Source organism: Mustelus asterias, chromosome 8 (assembly GCF_964213995.1).
Source record: "Mustelus asterias chromosome 8, sMusAst1.hap1.1, whole genome shotgun sequence".
NCBI classification, from domain to species: Eukaryota; Metazoa; Chordata; class Chondrichthyes; order Carcharhiniformes; family Triakidae; genus Mustelus; species Mustelus asterias.
Window position 1 is genome coordinate 108,200,520 of NC_135808.1, and position 20,989 is coordinate 108,221,508.

Below are 20,989 nucleotides of genomic sequence, written 5' to 3' on the forward strand. Positions count from 1 at the left end.
CTTCTGCGCTGTATGATTCTATGATAAGTACGAGTTATGTACTGAAAAAAACATTTATTTTATAAAAAGGTTGAACAGCAGTCAGTGTCATCTGGTTCATGCACTCAGCCCGAATTTTGAGATTGATCCCACAACATACTGACAGAGGCAGGCTATATTTACTACTGTATATATTGGAGCACCAAAATATGCACCATAGTGGTAGCTTGGAGTTTTAAGCTTCTGATGTGGCACATACTGCATTATGTCACTGCTTTGCAAGAGACAGAGGATGACCCTGCACTACTCATATGAATTATTCTTTTAGGAAGCAAATTCAAATTGGCAGCTATCTCCAGAACCTAAAGTTTTTTTTAAAGTTTTATTCATTAGAGTCACAAGTAGGCTTACATTAGCACTGCAATAAAGTTACTGTGAAAATCCCCTAGTCGCCACACTAGTGATGGTGTGTGGCAGGGAGAATTTAGCATGGCCAGTGACCTATCCAGCATGTGAGGGCTGTGGGAGGAAACCCTTGCAGACACGGGGAGAACGTGCAGGCTCTGCACAGACAGTGACCCACGCCAGGAATTGAACCCACGTCACTGGCGCTGTGAGGCAGCAGTGCTAACCACTGTGCCGCCCCTACCTGTTCTCTCTGCTGGGATTACATTAGGGGACTAAGACAAGCTAACATTATTGAACAAAGTAATCTCATGCCCAACGAAGGAAAACAATGAACATTATAATGTAGAGAAACCCGCTTTAAATCATTTGATTTCATTTATTTGGGGACTGAGAAGGATTTCACAGCATTATCCAAGCCACGTCACAGTGCGCCACTTAGCAATTACGCTTAATGTGCAATTATAAATTTTTGAAACTATACTTTATAAGCAGAGTGAAATATTATGTAATTTAACTGGCTGAAGACAAAGTTTTCGCCAAGTTAAATGAAGCAGTAGAATCAGCCATCCAAAACCAAACAGATCGGTAATTCTCAAAAACATAATGAAGGAAATAAATCAAAACAGACTCTCCGCAAACATCAGACTATCACTCTTTCTCTCGTCAGCTGGTGCACAGTATCAGTCACGCTGAAGACAAATGTAGTCTTTAAAAATGTTAAACTTAGACATAGGTTTTTTTAGTAATTTAGAAAAATATATTCCTTCCAATAGCCTATCCACGGCGTCAGAGACATGTCATTTCAGGTTAGGAAGTCCAGCAAATTAGCATTGATAAGCATCACTTTCAGCCTGGTTGCAAACCCAGAGGCATTGATCATTTTAAAGTTTACAACTTACTAACTAACTACTTCTGTGCATTATAGTGATATTTTATATTAATTATCAAAAAGAATATCAGGAAACATTGCCCACAACATTTTCATCCAATACTTCAAAAGAAGGACTTTCACACAGCTACAGAAATTATGCTGGCTGAAGTTTTAAAATGCTGAATAAAATGAGAAAATTTAATGAATCAAAGAATGTTTCTAACACTTTTGATTCTGCTTAAAGATTATTGACTTGCAGCACGGTGGCACAGTGGTTAGCACTGCTGCCTCATAGCGCTAGGGACCCAGGTTCGATTCCCGCCTTGGATCAGTGTGTGTGTGGAATTTGCACATTCTCCCCATGTCTGCGTGGGTTTCCTCCGGGTGCTCCGGCTTATAGAACATAGAACATAGAAAGCCACAGCACAAACAGGCCCTTCGGCCCACAAGTTGCGCCGATCACATCCCCACCTCTAGGCCTATCTATAGCCCTCAATCCCATTAAATCCCATGTACTCATCCAGAAGTCTCTTAAAAGACCCCAACGAGTTTGCCTCCACCACCACCGACGTCAGCCGATTCCACGCACCCACCACCCTCTGAGTGAAAAACTTACCCCTGACATCTCCTCTGTACCTACCCCCCAGCACCTTAAACCTGTGTCCTCTCGTAGCAACCATTTCAGCCCTTGGAAATAGCCTCTGAGAGTCTACCCTATCCAGACCTCTCAACATCTTGTAAACCTCTATCAGGTCACCTCTCATCCTTCGTCTCTCCAGGGAGAAGAGACCAAGCTCCCTCAACCTATCCTCATAAGGCATGCCCCCCAATCCAGGCAACATCCTTGTAAATCTCCTCTGCACCCTTTCAATGGCTTCAACATCTTTCCTGTAATGAGGTGACCAGAACTGCGCGCAGTACTCCAAGTGGGGTCTAACCAGGGTCCTATAAAGCTGCAGCATTATCTCCCGACTCCTAAACTCAATCCCTCGATTAATGAAGGCCAGTACGCCTTCTTGACCGCATCCTCCACCTGCGAGGCCGATTTAAGAGTCCTATGGACCCGGACCCCAAGGTCCTTCTGATCCTCTACACTGCTAAGAATGGTACCCTTCATATTATACTGCTGCTTCATCCCATTGGCTTCCTCCCACAGTCTGAAAGACATGCTGGTTAGGTGCATTGGCAATGCTAAATTCTCCCTCAGTGTACCCAAACAGGTGCTGGAGTATGGCGACTAAGGAATTTTCACAGTAACTTCATTGCAGTGTTAAAGTAAGCCGACTTGTGACTAATAAATAAACTTTACTTTAGTTAACCTTGTTTCTCTCTCCACAGATATTGTCTGATCTACTGAGTAGAGTCAAAGAATTACAGCATGGAATCAGGCCTCTCAGCCCAACTTGTCCATGCCACCTCTTTTTTTTAAACCACTAAGCTAGTCCCAATTGCCGCGTTTGGCCCATATCCCTCTATAGCTTTTTTTAAAGACAAAATTGTACCCGCCTCTACTACTACCACCTCTGGCAGCTTGTTGCAGACACTCATCACCCTGTGTGAGAAAAAATTGTCCTTCTGGACCCTTTTGTATCTCTCCCCTTAAACCTATGCCTTATAGAACATAAGAACATAAGAAATAGGAGCAGGAGTAGGCCATCTAGCCCCTCGAGCCTGCCCCGCCATTCAATAAGATCATGGCTGATCTGACGTGGATCAGTACCACTTACCCGCCTGATCCCCATAACCCTTAATTCCCTTACCGATCACGAATCCATCCATCCGCGCTTTAAACATATTCAGCGAGGTAGCCTCCACCACCTCAGTGGGCAGAGAATTCCAGAGATTCACCACCCTCTGGGAGAAGAAGTTCCTCCTCAACTCTGTCTTAAACCGACCCCCCTTTATTTTGAGGCTGTGTCCTCTAGTTTTGACTTCCTTACTAAGTGGAAAGAATCTCTCCGCCTCCACCCTATCCAGCCCCCGCATTATCTTATAAGTCTCCATAAGATCCCCCCTCATCCTTCTAAACTCCAACGAGTACAAACCCAATCTCCTCAGCCTCTCCTCATAATCCAAACCCCTCATCTCCGGTATCAACCTGGTGAACCTTCTCTGCACTCCCTCCAATGCCAATATATCCCTCCTCATATAAGGGGACCAATACTGCACACAGTATTCCAGCTGCGGCCTCACCAATGCCCTGTACAGGTGCATCAAGACATCCCTGCTTTTATATTCTATCCCCCTCGCGATATAGGCCAACATCCCATTTGCCTTCTTGATCACCTGTTGTACCTGCAGACTGGGCTTTTGCGTCTCATGCACAAGGACCCCCAGGTCCCTTTGCACGGTAGCATGTTTTAATTTGTTTCCATTGAGATAGTAATGCCATTTGTTATTATTTCCTCCAAAGTGTATAACCTCGCATTTCTCAACATTATACTCCATTTGCCATATCCTCGCCCACTCACTCAGCCTCTCCAAATCTCTCTGCAGATCTTCTCCATCCTCCACACGATTCACTTTTCCACTTATCTTTGTGTCGTCTGCAAACTTCGTTACCCTTCGGGAGTTTTAGACTCCCTTTCCTTTAGGAAAAGATATTGACTACCTAACTGATCAATGCCCCTCATTATATTATAGCGCTCTATACAATCATCCCTAAGCCTCCTATGCTCCAGAGAAAAATGTCCCAGTCTATCCAGCCTCTCCTTATAACTCAAACCATTCAAGTCCTGGTAGCATCCTAGTAAATCTTTTCTGTACTCTTTCTAGTTTAATAATATCCTTTCTATAATAGTCTGACCAGAACTGTACAAAGTGTTCCAAGTGTGGCCTTACCAACGTCTTGTACAACTTCAACAAGACGTCCCAACTCCTGTATTCAATGTTCTGACCAATGAAACCAAGCATGCTGAATGCCTTCTTCACCACTGTCCATCTGTATTTTCTGTTTTTGTTTCTTTCTTAATTCATCCTACTCTTTACAATAAGTGACTGGCCACATTTACAGATGTCCAAAGTTCCAATGCAATTGTTTACAAGTTTTCAAAAAGATATTAAGTTACAGGTATATTTCTCACTTCTAGAATGTTTCAGATTTTGAGTTACTCAGCTCGTGTTGTCTTTTAAAACTTTAATCTTCAACAGAATACATTGATATTTAAATCTTTGCACAATAATGGTTGCTTTGAACAATAATTCAAAATCCCAATTACATTCAGTGATTAATTAAGAACCTAATTCAGGAATTTTACATAAATTAATGAAACATGACTGTAATCGTTATCTTAGATTATCAGAAGATTTCCTATGGGATTATTCACCTTAAATCAGAGGATACGTTGCTTTATTAGAAATGATACAACACCACAGAACTTTTAATCTATTATTGTGAAGGCCACTCACTTATTTAGACTGAAAAAGTAAAATTGGATTTGGAGATTTTTGCTGTATTGGCAAGGTTCCCAAAAGCTTCATGCTGAAGTTTGCGAGGTTTTGCAAGATTCTAGAGACAACAATATTGGTTCTGTTGAGCAAGGTGCAACAGGAGGAGAGAAGTGGCAAAGGGATTTGGGCAAAAGTTCTGGAAAGACGGACCCAGGCTCTATTCCTGATGGTGGGACTAAGAGGAGTTGTATAAAGGGCTACAGGCAGAGAAACTGAATGTTTTGGATATGTACGGAAGGGGTGACTGTGGAGGTGGAGTAGGGTAAAACCATGGAGGGATGTAAAGATAACGAGAAGGATTTATAAAGTTTCCTCATGTTGCGATACAGGATGTCAGTGAGGACAGAGGCAATAAGCGAGGAAGATTTAGTGTGGAACAGGTTCAGAGACACTGGCTATCAGAAGGCCAGCAAGAAGAGCATCAGTTTAGCTTGGAGGCGGTGAGGACTAATGTGGGGACAGAGGGGGTAATATAGGTTAAACAGTATACCAAGGTTACAATAGTCCAGTTTGGTGTGAGAAATTAGCTTGGAGGAGATGTAACCAGTGACAATCCAGCAGTTTGTAGTCAAGGATGAAGACAATAATTTCATACTCCCAAAGACATACCCAAAACTGAATGTCAGACAAGTAACTTGACAAGGCACAGGCAGTCAAAATTGCTCTGGGGAAAGGTAGAGCTGTGGGTCTTTAGCTGGACAATGGAGAAGATGCTTTGGAGAAATCAAGGATGGATGATAAACTACAAACACTGTTATAGAGGGTGTAATTGATGACACTGTGACGTGAGAAGAGCAAAGGCTGAAATAAAGGGATTTGAATAGGAAAGGTTGAGAATGCAGCTGGAAGGAAACAACATGTCAGGAATGAGATATCGTCTCCAGTAGTTGAAGAGGATGAATGGGTTGAAGGTAAGAATTTTAAGGAGGTAATGATGATGAAGTTGGAAAAGAAAGGAAAACATTAATGTCAGCTGACATTGAGTGTTCTGGTCTCAGGCAAGGAGATTCTGAAAGGGTGGTGGCAAAGATAGACAAAAAACTACAAAACTATGGGGTCCTGCACTAGAGCCATTGGAGGCTGGGGACAGGAAAGGAGCAGATAAGTCAACTGCAAGGATAATCTTGATCATGGGGATGAAGAAATCAATGGGTGAGCCATGCTATTGATATTTCAATAAAGTTAAAACTGTAGTACATTTTAAAGATTAGACTTGAAAAGACTACCCCCACCCCACACCATTTTTAAAATTCATTCGTGGGACATGAGTGTCACTGGCTGGTCAGCATTTATTGCCCATCCTTAGTTGCCCTTGAACTGAGTGGCTTGCTAGGCCATTTCAGAGGACAACTGAGAGTCAACCACATTGCTGTGGTTCTGGAGTCACATGTAGGCCAGATCAGGTAAAGACGGCGGATTTCCTTCCCTAAAGGATATTAGTGAACCAGATGGGTTTTCCCAACAATCAACAATGGTTTCATAGTCATCAGTAGATTCTTAATTCCAGATTTTTTAAAAATTGAATTCAAATTCCACCATCTGCCATGGTGGGTTTCAAACTGGGTCCTCAGAACATTAGCTGAGTTGCTGCATTAATAGTCTAGCGAAAATACCACTGGGCCATCACCTCCCCATATTATTACCATTATTAACCTGCCCTGAAAGAGTGCCCCTCCATAGACAATGACTAAGAGGTGCACAAGAAGATCCCTCTGGTTCTCCTTGAATTTAGCCTCCATTCAGCACCTCAACTCACACATTGTTACATGACAAACTTTTACAGTTAGTTATAAGGAATTCATAGAGAAATATGGAATTGAGTGCACTGAGCACCATTCCACTTCTTCATTATTAAATGCAAGACTGTTGCATTCCGTTACTACTTGTAGTCATTGCAATTTAGCAGATTGTTAAAACAAATCATTCAGCACATTACACAGAAGGCTAACAATGTGGAATGTGGGATACAAACAAGACAAAAATGCAACTTTTGCATAAACAAGAATAAACAGCGAAAATTACTCCATTAAACAGGAGTGACTACAACAGGATGCAGATATCATCAAGGTTTCCGATGTTCAACTTCTATACACTTAACAGAAATATTTGCTTATCAAGAATTTAAACGGATTTAAATAAACAGGTTTTAGCATTGGGGATGGGAAGAGAGCATCTTTAATTGCACAACTTGTATACAGGAGAGCCAGGATGAAGTGACAGTTTAATGCTCTGCTTATAGATGTACAAGTCAATACAAATAGATATTTTGAATATAAATGATTGTATCTGTCTTATGCATCAAGACAATTAATGTCATAGTTATCAAGCCACTCATCAGTATTGAGTTGTTCATTTTTTTTCCCATATTGGATAAAACCCCATGGTTTTTCCTTTGTAACACAGGCCGCAATTCTACCAAAAGTGCTGAATTGGTGGGAAAACTGTTCTAAATCCCGATTGTTCTGTCAGTTCAGCTTCTCACCTGAATCTCCGCACTCTGTGCACCGCAGAGGTCCCAGTTGTGAATCTCATTAAAAACCCAGGGGGGGGCGGAGCCTATTTGCGTCAGAGTTTGACAGTTCTGGAGCTCTGCGCATGTGCAGTAGCCCCAAACTGTCAACCTCCCGTTTGCTGGCCAGCCCGATCGCTGGCCAGCCCGGGACTCCCACAGTGCTGCCCCTCTAGCCCCCCCCGCCACAGCCCAATCGCATCCCCCACAGCAATTCTCGGGCCAGCCCTGACCCCCCCTGTCCCGGAGTGCCCCGATGTCCAGGCCCCACCCCCCAGCAGTGGCGACCCCCCCCCCCCCCGCCCCCCCCAGAGGCAAGCTCCCCCCCAACCCGCCACAATCGCTGCCCTCCCTCCATTCTGTCTGCAGAGTGGCAGCGGGACCCCCCCCCCCCCCCACCTCCACCGATCACCTTAGGCCCCACCCACAGTAGCTAGTCTGAACCCCCCTGGAATGAAGTACTCCTGGCGGGGTGGGAAATTCAATCGAGGCCTTTCAGGTCCCGATAATGAAGAAATATACATATTTAAAATACATGCAGTAAAGATTTAAATGACTTACCTGCCTTCCTGCCGGTTTCCAGTGTGGTCTGACCAGCGACTGTGCGCCGGTTCTGGGAGATGCGCATGCTTTCCTGGCACATGCACAAATCCCTGTTCAGGGCCGGAGACACGCGTCTCCCACCGCGACCCGACAGAAAAGTTGCGGGTCGCAATGGGAGAATCGCGGCCACAGTCCTCACTGTTTACAGTGGATGTATATGTGTTCTGGCAATTTGTAATAGGCAGTGGAAGGGACCACTAAAAAAGTTGTCCCTTTCTGAAAGGTAAAGCCAGTGTGAACGCAGGAAAGACCACCAAATTAGGCAAATACAACATGTCATACAATCATGTCAGGATTGGCGCCCCAGTCCACCTAGCAGATCCTGACAGCTGAGATCTTGGAGCAGGGACACAGCCCAATACCAAAGAAGTATAGAATCCCTACGGTGCAGAAGAAAGCCATTCGGCCCATTGAGTCTGCAGTGACTCTCTGAAAGAGCATCTTAGCCAGGCCCAAAAAATAGTCATCATTTACACACAGGCATGTCATTAAGATAAAGAATTCAGATGAAACATTGTCTCTGCTTCTTTCCACAGATGCTGCCAGACCTGGGTATTTCTCGCATTTTGTGTTTTTAGATCAGTAATCCAGCAAGCACAGTATTTTCCTTTTGTATTAAAGGCACTTCAATGAGGTACAAACAGCTGATTGAAACTGAACTACCCAAAACAATCAGCAAAGTTAATACATTTTAATTGGTGCCTATGTACTTGACTCCTAAAGTAATGGAAAATGGTTAACACCATTTGCCCTTTGTAGGTGGTGAGGGTTATTGTTATTTTCCACTTTTATTGCCCAATCATGTTACACAAATCTATAATCTCAATTACAGTTCTTGCAAAATTCGACCCACTTACATAACTCAATGAAAACAACCTGCTGAAATGCACCTCCCATAACAGTTTCTCATCTATTCCATTCTGGACCTAAAAAAATGTAAATGAACAGAGACCAGAAAAAAAAAGTCCCCAAAATTGGCTCTAACAAAACCTACCCTCTCTTCTCATACGTACTCCACCTGTATTCTAGGCACATCCTTCTACATTCTGACCTGCCAAGATTACTCCCCAAAACGGTGACCCAAACGAAGTGCAATGCAAACAACTAAAACGTGAATAAGCTCATCCCCAATTCAAACAATTACTCTCTGGTGGTTGCTTGTGCTCTTCAGCTTCACTGGTCAATAAAAGTTAAAGTAAAAGTTTATTTATTAGTCACAAGTTAGGCACACATTAACACTGCAATGAAGTTACTGTGAAATTCCCCTAGTCGCCACAGTCCAGCGCCTGTTCAATGCACCTAACCAGCACGTTTTTCAGAATGTGGGAGGAAAGCGGTGCACCCGGAGGAAACCCACGCAACACGGGGAGAACGTGCAAACTCCACACAGACAATGACCCAAGCTGGGAATCGATCCCGGGTCCCTGGCACTATGAAGCAGCAGTGCTAACCACTGTGCTACTGTGCTGCCCCAATAACTTGTTTGTGGGGGAGAAAATGGAAGGTGAAATGAATTAAGAAGGCACAGAATGGCAAAGAGATGACAAACAGAAGAGAAGTGTAAAAGGGAAGAGAAAAAAAAGTGAAAAAAATTAAGTGCGAGTAGTGAGAAAGCTAGAAGGAGGAAAAGTAAAGAAACCACACAAAACGAATCAAAGCAAGAGAGTGAACAAATGTACAGACAGTTTGTCAGGTTTTTTTTGCAGGCTTTCGAGAGGGATATGAGAAGCAATGAGAATATTTGTAGGATCAGCCAAAACATTTTTCCAACCATTGGATGAACAACAGCCCCAAAATGCACAAGTACAAGAATCTTGCTGCAATAAAAATAATCCCCATTTTATTAATTTACTTCAGCTGGAGGCTGGAAGGCAGAAGACTGAAATCTGCACACAGATTGGGTGAAAAAATAATGACACGTCGCCATGAGAAATGCCGAGATGTTTTTTGAAACAACAATTTAGCTCCAATTAAGTAGCAGGACGGTTGGGAGAAAATCTGAGAGAAGCTAGAAAGTTACAAACAGAGGCCAGCAAAATAAGAAGATACAGTGATGGTCGCACAAATTGATAGGGAATGCAAGAAAAGTACATGATCTGAAGAACTGGGAAAATATGAAAATTTGATGAGGACTTGTCTACTGAGGTAGTATGGGCTGAGGTTAGAAGCAGGAAAGGAGAGGTCACCCTGTTGGGAGTTTTCTATAGGCCTCCGAAAAGTTCCAGAGATGTAGAGGAAAGGATTGCAAAGATGATTCTGGATAGGAGCGAAAGTAACAGGGTAGTTGTTATGGGGGACTTTAACTTTACAAATATTGACTGGAAAAGCTATAGTTCGAGTACTTTAGAGGGGTCAGTTTTTGTCCAATGTGTGCAGGAGGGTTTCCTGACACAGTATGTAGATAGGCCAACAAGAGGCGAGGCCACATTGGATTTGGTACTGGGTAATGAACCAGGTCAGATTTGGAGGTAGGGGAGCACTTTGGTGATAGTGACCACAATTTGGTTACATTTACTTTAGCGATGGAAAGGAGGAATAGGTATATACCGAAGGGCAAGAGTTTTAGCTGGGGGGGAAAGGAAATTATGATGTAATTAGGAGAGATTTAGGATGCATAGGTTGGGGAAGGAGACTGCAGGCGATGGACACAATTGAAATGTGGAGCTTGTTCAAGGAACAGCTACTGGGTGTCCTTGATAAGTATGTACCTGTCAGGCAGGGAGGAAATGGTCGAGTGAGGGAACTGTGGTTTACTAAAGAAGTTGAATCTCTTGTGAAGAGGAAGAAGGAGACTTATGTAAAGATGAGACATGAAGGTTCAGTTAGGGCGCTTGAGAGTTACAAGTTAGCCAGGAAAGACCTAAAGAGAGAGTTAAGAGTCAGGAGGGGACATGAGAAGTCTTTGGCAGGGAGGATCAAGGAAAACCCTAAAGCTTTCTATAGGTATGTCAGGAATAAAAGAATGACTAGGGTAAGATTAGGGCCAGTCAAGGACAGTAGTGGGAAGTTGTGCGTGGAGCCTGAAGAGATAGGAGAGGCGCTAAATGAATATTTTTCGTCAGTATTCACGCAGGAAAAAGACAATGTTGTCGAGGAGAATACTGAGATACAAGGAACTAATTGATGGGGGGGAGGATGCAGGGGTAAGGGGAATTACAAAATTAATGGTAGAGGAGAGGGTGCAAGTGAATGAAGGCGGTAATTTAGATAAGGGAGTAGAGGGAGAGGGTGTTCGCGACTCATCAAAGCGGGTCCAGATAAAAGCTGGAATAAGGACACTTTGCCTGAATGCACGAAGCATTCGGAACAAGGTGAATGAGTTGATGGTGCAAATCAGCACAAGTGGGTACGATCTCGTGGCCATTACAGAAACGTGGCTGAAAGGTGACCAGGACTGGGAGATGAATATCCAGGGGTATCAGGCGTTTAGGAAGAATAGACAGGAAGGAAAAGGTGGTGGGGTCGCGCTATTAATAAGAGATAATATCAGGGTAGTACTGAGGGATGACATAGGCTCTGAGGAGCAAAACGTGGAATCGTTATGGGTAGAGATGAGGAATAGTAGAGGGAGAAAGACACTAGTAGGTGTGGTATATAGGCCCCCAAATAATAATGTTGAGGTAGGGAGGGCTATAAACAAGCAGATAAGGGATGCGTGTAAAAACGGAACGGCAATAATCATGGGGGACTTCAACATGCACATTGACTGGCAGACTCAAGTCGGTAAGGGTGGAATGGAGGAAGAGTTCTTAGAATGCTTCGGGATAGTTTCCTTGAACAGCATGTTACGGAACCGACGAGGGAACGAGCTATTTTGGATCTGGTATTGTGTAACGAGGTAGGTAGAATTAAGGATCTTATTGTGAAGGACCCTCTTGGGTCTAGTGACCACAATATGGTCGAATTTCTGATTCAGATGGAAGAGGAGAAAGTTTGGTCTCAAACCAGTGTCCTCTGTTTGAACAGAGGGAAATATGATAGGATGAGGGATGAATTGGCTAAGGTAGACTGGGAGAGCAGGCTGGCAGGTAGGATAGCTGAGGAACAGTGGAGGATTTTTAAGGAGATCCTTTTCAGTTCTCAGCAAAAATATATTCCAGCAAAAAACAAGGATTGTAAGAAAAGGGAGAACCAGCCGTGGATAACGAAGGAAATAAAGGAGAGTATTAAAATAAAAACAGCTGCGTACAGAGTGGCCAAAAATAGTGGAGAAACAAGTGATTGGGAAAAATTTAAGAAACAACAAAGAGAGACTAAGAAAGCGATAAAGAAAGGAAGGATAGACTATGAAGCTAGGCTAGCAATTAATATAAAAAATGATAGTAAAAGTTTTTATAAATATATAAAAAGGAATAGAGTGGCTAGAGTGAATGTTGGACCCTTGGAGGACGAGAGGGGGGAGTTAATAGTGGGAAATGAGGATATGGCTGAGTCTTTAAATACGTTTTTTGTGTCGGTCTTCACGGTGGAGGACACAAATAGTTTGCCAAATATTAACGATAGAGGGTTGGCAGCAGGAGAAATACTTAATACAATTAATGTTACCAGAGAGGCAGTGCTGGGTAGACTAATGGGACTGAAGGTGGACAAGTCCCGGGGTCCGGATGGAATGCATCCCAGGGTATTGAAAGAAATGTCAGAGGTAATAGTGGATGCGTTAGTGATTATTTATCAAAACTCGTTGCATTCTGGGGTAGTGCCGGTTGATTGGAAAACGGCTAATGTTACGCCGCTGTTTAAAAAAGGAAGGAGACAAAAGGCGGGTAACTATAGGCCGGTCAGCTTAACGTCTGTAGTAGGGAAAATGCTGGAATCCATTATTAAAGAGGAGATAGCAGGGCATCTGGATAGAAATGGTTCGATCAATCAGACGCAGCATGGATTCATGAGGGGAAAGTCGTGCTTGACGAACATGTTGGATTTTTATGAAGATGTGACTAGGGCGGTTGATGGAGGAGAACCGGTGGATGCGGTGTTTTTGGATTTCCAAAAGGCGTTTGATAAGGTGCCCCATAAAAGGCTGCTGAAGAAGATTAGGGCACACGGAGTTGGGGGTAGTGTGTTAAAGTGGATTGGGGACTGGCTATCCGACAGGAAGCAAAGAGTCGGAATAAATAGGTGTTTTTCCGGTTGGAGGAAGGTAACTAGTGGCGTGCCGCAGGGATCGGTACTCGGGCCACAACTGTTTACCATTTATATAGATGATCTGGAGGAGGGGACGGAGTGTAGGGTAACGAAGTTTGCAGACGACACAAAGATAAGTGGAAAAGTGAATCGTGTGGAGGACGGAGAAGATCTGCAGAGAGATTTGGACAGGCTGAGTGAGTGGGCGAGGATATGGCAAATGGAGTATAACGTTGAGAAATGCGAGGTTATACACTTTGGAGGAAATAATAACAAATGGGATTACTATCTCAATGGAAACAAATAAAACATGCTACCGTGCAAAGGGACCTGGGGGTCCTTGTGCATGAGACGCAAAAGCCCAGTCTGCAGGTACAACAGGTGATCAAGAAGGCAAATGGGATGTTGGCCTATATCGCGAGGGGGATAGAATATAAAAGCAGGGATGTCTTGATGCACCTGTACAGGGCATTGGTGAGGCCGCAGCTGGAATACTGTGTGCAGTATTGGTCCCCTTATATGAGGAGGGATATATTGGCATTGGAGGGAGTGCAGAGAAGGTTCACCAGGTTGATACCGGAGATGAGGGGTTTGGATTATGAGGAGAGGCTGAGGAGATTGGGTTTGTACTCGTTGGAGTTTAGAAGGATGAGGGGGGATCTTATGGAGACTTATAAGATAATGCGGGGGCTGGATAGGGTGGAGGCGGAGAGATTCTTTCCACTTAGTAAGGAAGTTAAAACTAGAGGACACAGCCTCAAAATAAAGGGGGGTCGGTTTAAGACAGAGTTGAGGAGGAACTTCTTCTCCCAGAGGGTGGTGAATCTCTGGAATTCTCTGCCCACTGAGGTGGTGGAGGCTACCTCGCTGAATATGTTTAAAGCGCGGATGGATGGATTCGTGATCGGTAAGGGAATTAAGGGTTATGGGGATCAGGCGGGTAAGTGGTACTGATCCACGTCAGATCAGCCATGATCTTATTGAATGGCGGGGCAGGCTCGAGGGGCTAGATGGCCTACTCCTGCTCCTATTTCTTACGTTCTTATGTTCTTATTGGACTAGACGGGACTGAGGTTAATAAGGAGGAGGTGTTAACAATTCTGAAAAGTGTGAAAATTGATAAGTCCCCTGGGCCGGATGGGATTTATCCCAGGATTCACTGGGAGGCTAGGGAGGAGATTGCAGAGCCTTTGGCTTTGATCTTTAGGTCGTCATTGTCTACAGGAATAGTGCCAGAAGACTGGAGGATAGCAAATGTTGCCCCCTTGTTCAAGATGGGAAGTAGAGACAACCCTGGTAATTATAGACCAGTGAGCCGTACTTCTGTTGTGGGCAAAGTTTTGGAAAGGATTATAAGAGATAGGATTTATAATCATCTAGAAAGGAATAATTTGATTAGGGATAGTCAACACAGTTTTGTGAAGGGTAGGTCGTGCCTCACAAACCTTATTGAGCTCTTTGAGAAGGTGACCAAAGAGGTGGATGAGGGTAAAGCATTTGATGTGGTGTATATGGATTTCAGTAAAGTGTTTGATAAGGTTCCCCACAGTCAGCTATTGCAGAAGATATGGAGGCATGGGATTGAGGGTGATTTAGCGGTTTGGATCAGGGATTGGCTAGCTGTAAGAAGACAGAGGGTGGTGGTTGATGGGAAATGTTCATCCTGGAGTTCAGTTACTAGTGGTGTACCGCAAGGATCTGTTTTGGGGCCACTGTTGTTTGTCATTTTTATAAATGACCTGGATGAGGGCGTAGAAGAATGGGTTAGTAAATTTGCGGATGACACTAAAGTCGGTGGAGTTGTGGACAGTGCGGAAGGATGTTGCAGGTTACAGAGGAACATAGATAAGCTGCAGTGCTGGGCTGAGAGGTAACAAATGGTGTTCAATGCGGAAAAGTGTGAGGTGATTCACTTTGGAAGGGGTAACAGGATTACAGAGCACTGGGCTAATGGTAAGATACTTGGTAGTGTGGATGAACAGAGAGATCTCGGTGTCCATGTGCATAGATCCCTGAAAGTTGGCACCCAGGTTGATAGGGTTGTTAAGAAGGCGTACGGAGTGTTAGCTTTTATTGGTAGAGGGATTGAGTTTGGGAGCCAGGAGGTCATGTTGCAGCTGTACAAAACTCTGGTGCGGCCGCACTTGGAGTATTGCGTACAGTTCTGGTCGCCGCATTATAGGAAGGATGTGGAAGCATTGGAAAGGGTGCAGAGGAGATTTACTAGGATGTTGCTTGGTATGGTGGGAAGGTCTTATGAGGAAAGGCTGTGGGACTTGAGGTTGTTTTCATTAGAGAGGTGGTTAAGAGGTGACTTAATAGAGGCATACAAGATGATCAGAGGATTAGATAGGGTGGATAGTGAGAGCCTTTTTCCTCGGATGGTGATAGCTAGCATAAGGGGACATAGCTTTAAATTGAGGGGTCATAGATATAGGACAGATGTCAGAGGTAGGTTCTTCACTCAGAGTGGTAAGGGCGTGGAATGCCCTGCCTGCAGCAGTAGTGGACTCACCAACATTAAGGGCATTTAAATGGTCATTGGATAAACATATGGATGATATTGGAATAGTGTAGGTTAGATGGGCTTTAGATTGGTTTCACTGGTCGGCGCAACATCGAGGGCCGAAGGGCCTGTACTGCGCTGTAATGTTCTATGTTCTATATTAAAGAAACTGCAAAATTGGGCGATGGCTTAGTGGTATTATCACTAGACTATTAATCCAGAAACTCAGCTAATGTTGTGGGGACCAAGTCCTAATTGAGCCATGGGAGCTGGTGAAATTTTAGTTCACAAAAAAATATCTGGAATTAAGAATCTACTGGTGATCATGAAACCATTGTCGATTGTCAGAAAAACCTATCTAGTTCACTAATGTCCTTAAGGGAAGGAAATCTGCCGTCTTTACCTGGTCTGGCCTATGTGTGACTCCAGGGCCACAGCAATGTGGTTGATACTCAACTGCCCTTCAAGGGCAACTAGGGATGGGCAATAAATGCTGGCCAGGCAGCGATGCCCATGTCCCATGAATAAATAAAAACTACAGAAAGGGAAACTTATTACAAAAACACAGCCAGCAAGGCAGACAAATATACTCAAAGAGAAAAAGTAAACATAATATACAAGAAGTAATTTAGTAGTATTATTTTAATTCTCTCACACTCTTAAAAACATGACAGTAACTGGGTGGTCCTTAACAGGGCTTTTACCTCAGAATAATAATACCTTAATTTTTTCATGAATCTGTCGTAAGGAGTCTGCAGTTCCCATGTCAGCGTCCTCAGGAATACACACTGTATCCAATTTCATTTTTAAGTCCATTTGTGGTAGCTGTTTTTGTACTTCTCTTGTTGTAACCACTATTACTTCTGGAAAAGAAAGCAAATCTTTTACGCTTATAGCCATTCTATTGGAAATGGACATATAGAGCACAAGTAATTAATCGCATATCCTTTCTTAATTAATAACCTTACAGTCGATAAGGAGGTTTAGCTGGAATAAGAGAGAAATCGAGTGGTTTATGAACATGGTGTTACATGATGCTGCAGGTTTAGAATTTCACCACCGACTTTGGTGCAGTCTTAAAACCACTTTTTCCACACGTTCCTCAAGTGAGATACTGGTTTTGATCTAAGCTCATTGTTGTGAAGTTGAGTTTATAAAGATGTAAAGAATGTAAAATACTAGGGGAGAAACAACAGTCCGTGGTCCCTTTAAAAACTGGTTTTATTCAATGTTGAGATGTTTAAAATGCAGAGTACACACACACTCAAAGTTGCAACATTTGTTTCAAGGACCAGACAACAGGGTTCTTTTGGTAACAAGCTCTCCATGTCTTTGTATTTTGTTAGCCTATGAGTTTAAAGAAGACACTCAGCTAAAGGGAACCTATCAGATTTGAATTTGGTGTTGTTGTCAGCATCAAACCAACCCTGATGTAGAGAATGCCTAGGTCATCAGGAATATAAAAGAGGAACTCAACTGCCTTCTGTTCAGTTCCATCAGGGGTTGAGCCAGGAGTTCAACCAGAGGCAGGGCCCAGTCACCTGGAACATTTAAAGGTAGTTAAGGACAGTTATATCATCTGGAGCAGTTGGTCTTAACTCTGCCAGCTTCAGAAAGGTCTCAAGATAAATCACTCTCTAACCAGTGAAAAGTACCAAATGAGACAGCGCTTACAGACAGCGGACAACTACCGAAGAACTCCAAAACTTCTGTACGCTATCAGACCTGTTTGTATATTTTCTTTGAGAGTGACTAAAATTCTGTTATTACTGTTTTGGTAATGAATGTTGTGTTTATTTGAACAGCATTTCAGTTGAACTTTCCTTTAATTAAAATGTTACTGCTTTAGTTAAAGTTCCTGTTTGGTTAAAAATAAAATAACTTGTCAATTATTCTCTTAGAGTGAGTGTCAGGTCTTTATGTTAATGAACCTCTAAATGTTAAGGGAGAACAGTTAACACCTTCCCAAACACTTTTACCAGATTACGAAGCAAGGTAAAGGGGATTAACCCCTGCATTGTAACACTCATGTAGTGTCTGACATGCAGATTGTGGGCCTCAGTCGCTCCCCAAAATAATCAAAAACATGCTTGTAAAAAGGATCAAAGAACAAACAGTAGAGCACAGGAACTGGCCCACCAAGTCTGTCTCGACACAGATGCCTCTCTAATCTAATATTTTCTTGCCTCTACGTAGTCCATCAACAAACAAATTGCAATGCTTGGAGACCAACCAACTCAACTGCACACAAAGCACAAGGAGGAAGGCCACCTGGAACATACTTTCCATGTCAATACCCGATACAGTGAGAAAGCGGTAACCAGTGCACGGAAAGGCAAGATGGCTGTGGTGGGAACTAAATTATTTAAAGAGAATAGGAAGAAGCTGAGGAACCAGTGAAACTAAAAGGTAGACCAATATATTTATAGCAGTGGATATACACAAGGAAAGAACTGCAAGATATATTAAAAACACATCAAGCAATGTTACAGGCAAGTGTCTGCTTAAGGTGAACACGGAACCGTTGAAATTAGTGGTAATACTGTTTGTAAGGGATTCCAGAGTAAAACAGGGAGACGATGGCCTAGTGGTATTATCGCTAGACCATTAATCCAGAAACTCAGCTAATGTTCTGGGAACTGGGTTTGGATCCCGCCACGGCAGCTGGTGGCATTTGAATTCAATTAAAAATATCTGGAATTAAGCATCTACTGATGGCCACGAAACCATTGTCAATTGTCGGAAAAACCCATCTGGTTCACTATTGTCCTTTAAGGAAGGAAATCTGCCGTCCTTACCTGGTCTGGCCTACATAGGACTCCAGAGCTACAGCAATGTGGTTGACTCTCAACTGCCCTCTGAAATGGCCAAGCAAGCCACTCAGTTCAAGGGGCAACTAGGGGTGGGCAATAAAGGTAGGCCAGCCAGCGATGCCCATGTCCCACGAATGAATAAAAAAAATGGATTGCTAGGATCTCCTGAAAGCACAATCTAGAGCACCGAATCACATACTGCTTCCCAGATCTCCAAATTTGGAACATTAAGTGAAGAGGTAGATACAATCCTCCATTAGACATGAGACAAAAATACCGATCTGGTAATAGGATCACCGTGGCTGTCAGAAACAAAAGAGGCCGTTCACTTCAAGAGCATTAATTTTAGCTATCTAACACGGAAATGGAAAAAAAGGTTTCAAAGCAAGAAAATTACAATCAAACCACAATGGAAGATCCAAAGCTGCTCGGGTTTACAGCAGACTGGTTTACCAATGTGTATAAACCCAGAGAAAGAGAGGAAGAGATAAATCAATTACAGCCTCCACATCAGAGGCTACCTTGACCAAGAACAGACTTTGGTTGAACCTTTGCAGCTGCGATGAATAAGTCAAACATAGGCCTGAGGCAGGGAGCTTTTCAGGCAACATCTTCTTTGATGTACAGTAAAATCTTGATGAGTCGAATGCCAGAAGATCCACCCACAAATTTGTGTTAAGCAGTTCTTCGTGACAGCCGAGGAGGCCCCATTCCCACATGAATGCATCTCTATGTAACCTGATATGCCTACAAACATGGTCTGTCAAAAACAACAGATTCAAATGAAAACACAGTGGAGTAATAAAAGTGCGAAAAAGTCTTTCTTCAAATTGTTCACACCTTATGATGGCCTGACCTTGTAAAAAGCGTGAAAAACGTCAGCAGTTAGCGCCGAAAAGGTTCTGTAATTGCTTTCTATTAGGACAAGCATTCATCAGACTCTTAGGGTCATCAGCTTCCTCGGCTGAAGAACATGCTGCATCTATGATTGCATTATCGGTCAGTTCTGACATGCATCATACAGCATTGCCCAATTCCACATAAATTTCCACACCGGCCCCCTGCCTCATCATCGGGTTGGTTGGCCTCACCCCTCTCCTTGTTTTTGACATCTTGTGCAGTCATAACTTGTTTGAACCCAATCACCCGCCGATCAATAACACTTTCAATTTTCTCACAGGTTTTGCCAATTTCGTCGGTTTTACACGACTTTTCAAATGGTGGCTTGCCCTGCCATGATTTCAGATCTTGTGTGGTCTAGCTCTGCTCTGATTGGTTGGCATAGTCATATAACAAGCTTAAACAGGTTTGGCTTATCTGGGGAAACCAGTGCGGAATGTTGGCTGATCCTGGCCATAGTTCTATGGGATTTGTTATTCTATCAGCAGGAATGGTTGACAACTTCGACATAACCGGAATTTTGTGTCATCCGAGTTCGACTTAGCACCACTTCATCGCATTAAGTGCAGAAGCTTTATCAGCGGTGGGTAGGTCTTGTGGAATTCCAACACACGAAAATATAAAGCAAAAACAGATCAGATATCGATGAAGTGTCAAAAGATGTCCAATGAATACAGGGAAAAAAAAGAACCAAATCATTCATAGAAAATAGAAGCAGGAATAGGCCATTTGGCCCTTAATGGCTGACCAAAATCAATATCTTGATCCCATCTTCACCCATAACCATTTGATCCCTTTAGCCCCAAGAGCTATATCTAAAATTCTTTGGATTCCAAATCAAGTTTGTATATTTTATCTTCAATAATTGAAATTTCTAAATGTCTGTTTAAAATAAAGTTTGAAGCAAAATTATATCTTTCAATATATCTATAAAGCCATAAAATTTTATTTCATGTCTTGAGGACATTCAGTTAACAGTGTTATTTGGAGGCCTCAGCCTGTTTCAAAAGCTCAAGGTTTAACTTTCTTTCCAAAATCATAACTATCAACTAAGCTACTGATTAAAACAAAAGCCAAAATACTGCAGTAGCTGGAATTCTAAGATAAAAATTTTAAAAATGCTGCAAAAGCTTATGTTAAGAGAAACAGCTACGATTGCCGATCAATGAACATTCATCAGAACAGGATCTGATGAAAAATTATTGACCTAAAACATTAACTCTTTATTTAAATACTTGTACTTCAAATACTAAGATGTCACAGTCTGAACCACATACTCTGAAGAGTTTCAAAGTAGAAATTGGTAGGGCTCTTAGTGAATCTGGGAGTGGGTTTTCCATCATACTGAAATAGGATTTGAGATTCTTTTGCCAAATAATTTGAAAACAACCTTAAGAATTAATTCCTAAAGCTTATTTTAAAAAAGAATAAAAGTTTCATATTTAAATAACCAAGGATTTTTTCTTACTTCCAAGAGAGCTTGCGTGCTACACCCTTCTCTTCATTACCCTTGCACCCCTGTAGTTTAACGGGAAAGCTCAGAATAACATCAAATATCAAAATGGGCGACACAGTGGCACAGCGGTTAGCACTGCTGCCTCACAGCACCACCGATCCGGGTTCAATTCTGGCCTTGGGTCACTGTCTGTGTGGGGTTTGTACATTCTCCCTGTGTGGGTTTCCTCCGTGTGCTCCGGTTTCTTCCCACAGTCTGAAAGACGTGCTGGTTAGGTGCATTAGTCATGCTAAATTCTCCCTCAGTGTACCCGAACAGGCGCCGGAGTGTGGCAACTAGGGGATTTTCACAGTAACTTCATTTCAGTGTT

At 42.9% G+C, this 20,989-nt stretch overlaps 1 protein-coding gene across 5 annotated transcripts in view; it reads right to left on the reverse strand.

Annotated features, from left to right (window-relative positions):
- The window catches only part of eif2b3 (eukaryotic translation initiation factor 2B, subunit 3 gamma), a 117,030-nt gene that overhangs the window by 87,540 nt on the left and 8,501 nt on the right, over positions 1-20,989 (reverse strand). For all 5 annotated transcript variants that reach the window (XM_078218690.1, XM_078218693.1, XM_078218692.1 and 2 more), the window contains exon 3: positions 16,171-16,313. In XM_078218690.1, the coding sequence (XP_078074816.1) occupies positions 16,171-16,313 (143 nt within the window). The remainder of the gene's footprint in view (positions 1-16,170; positions 16,314-20,989) is intronic.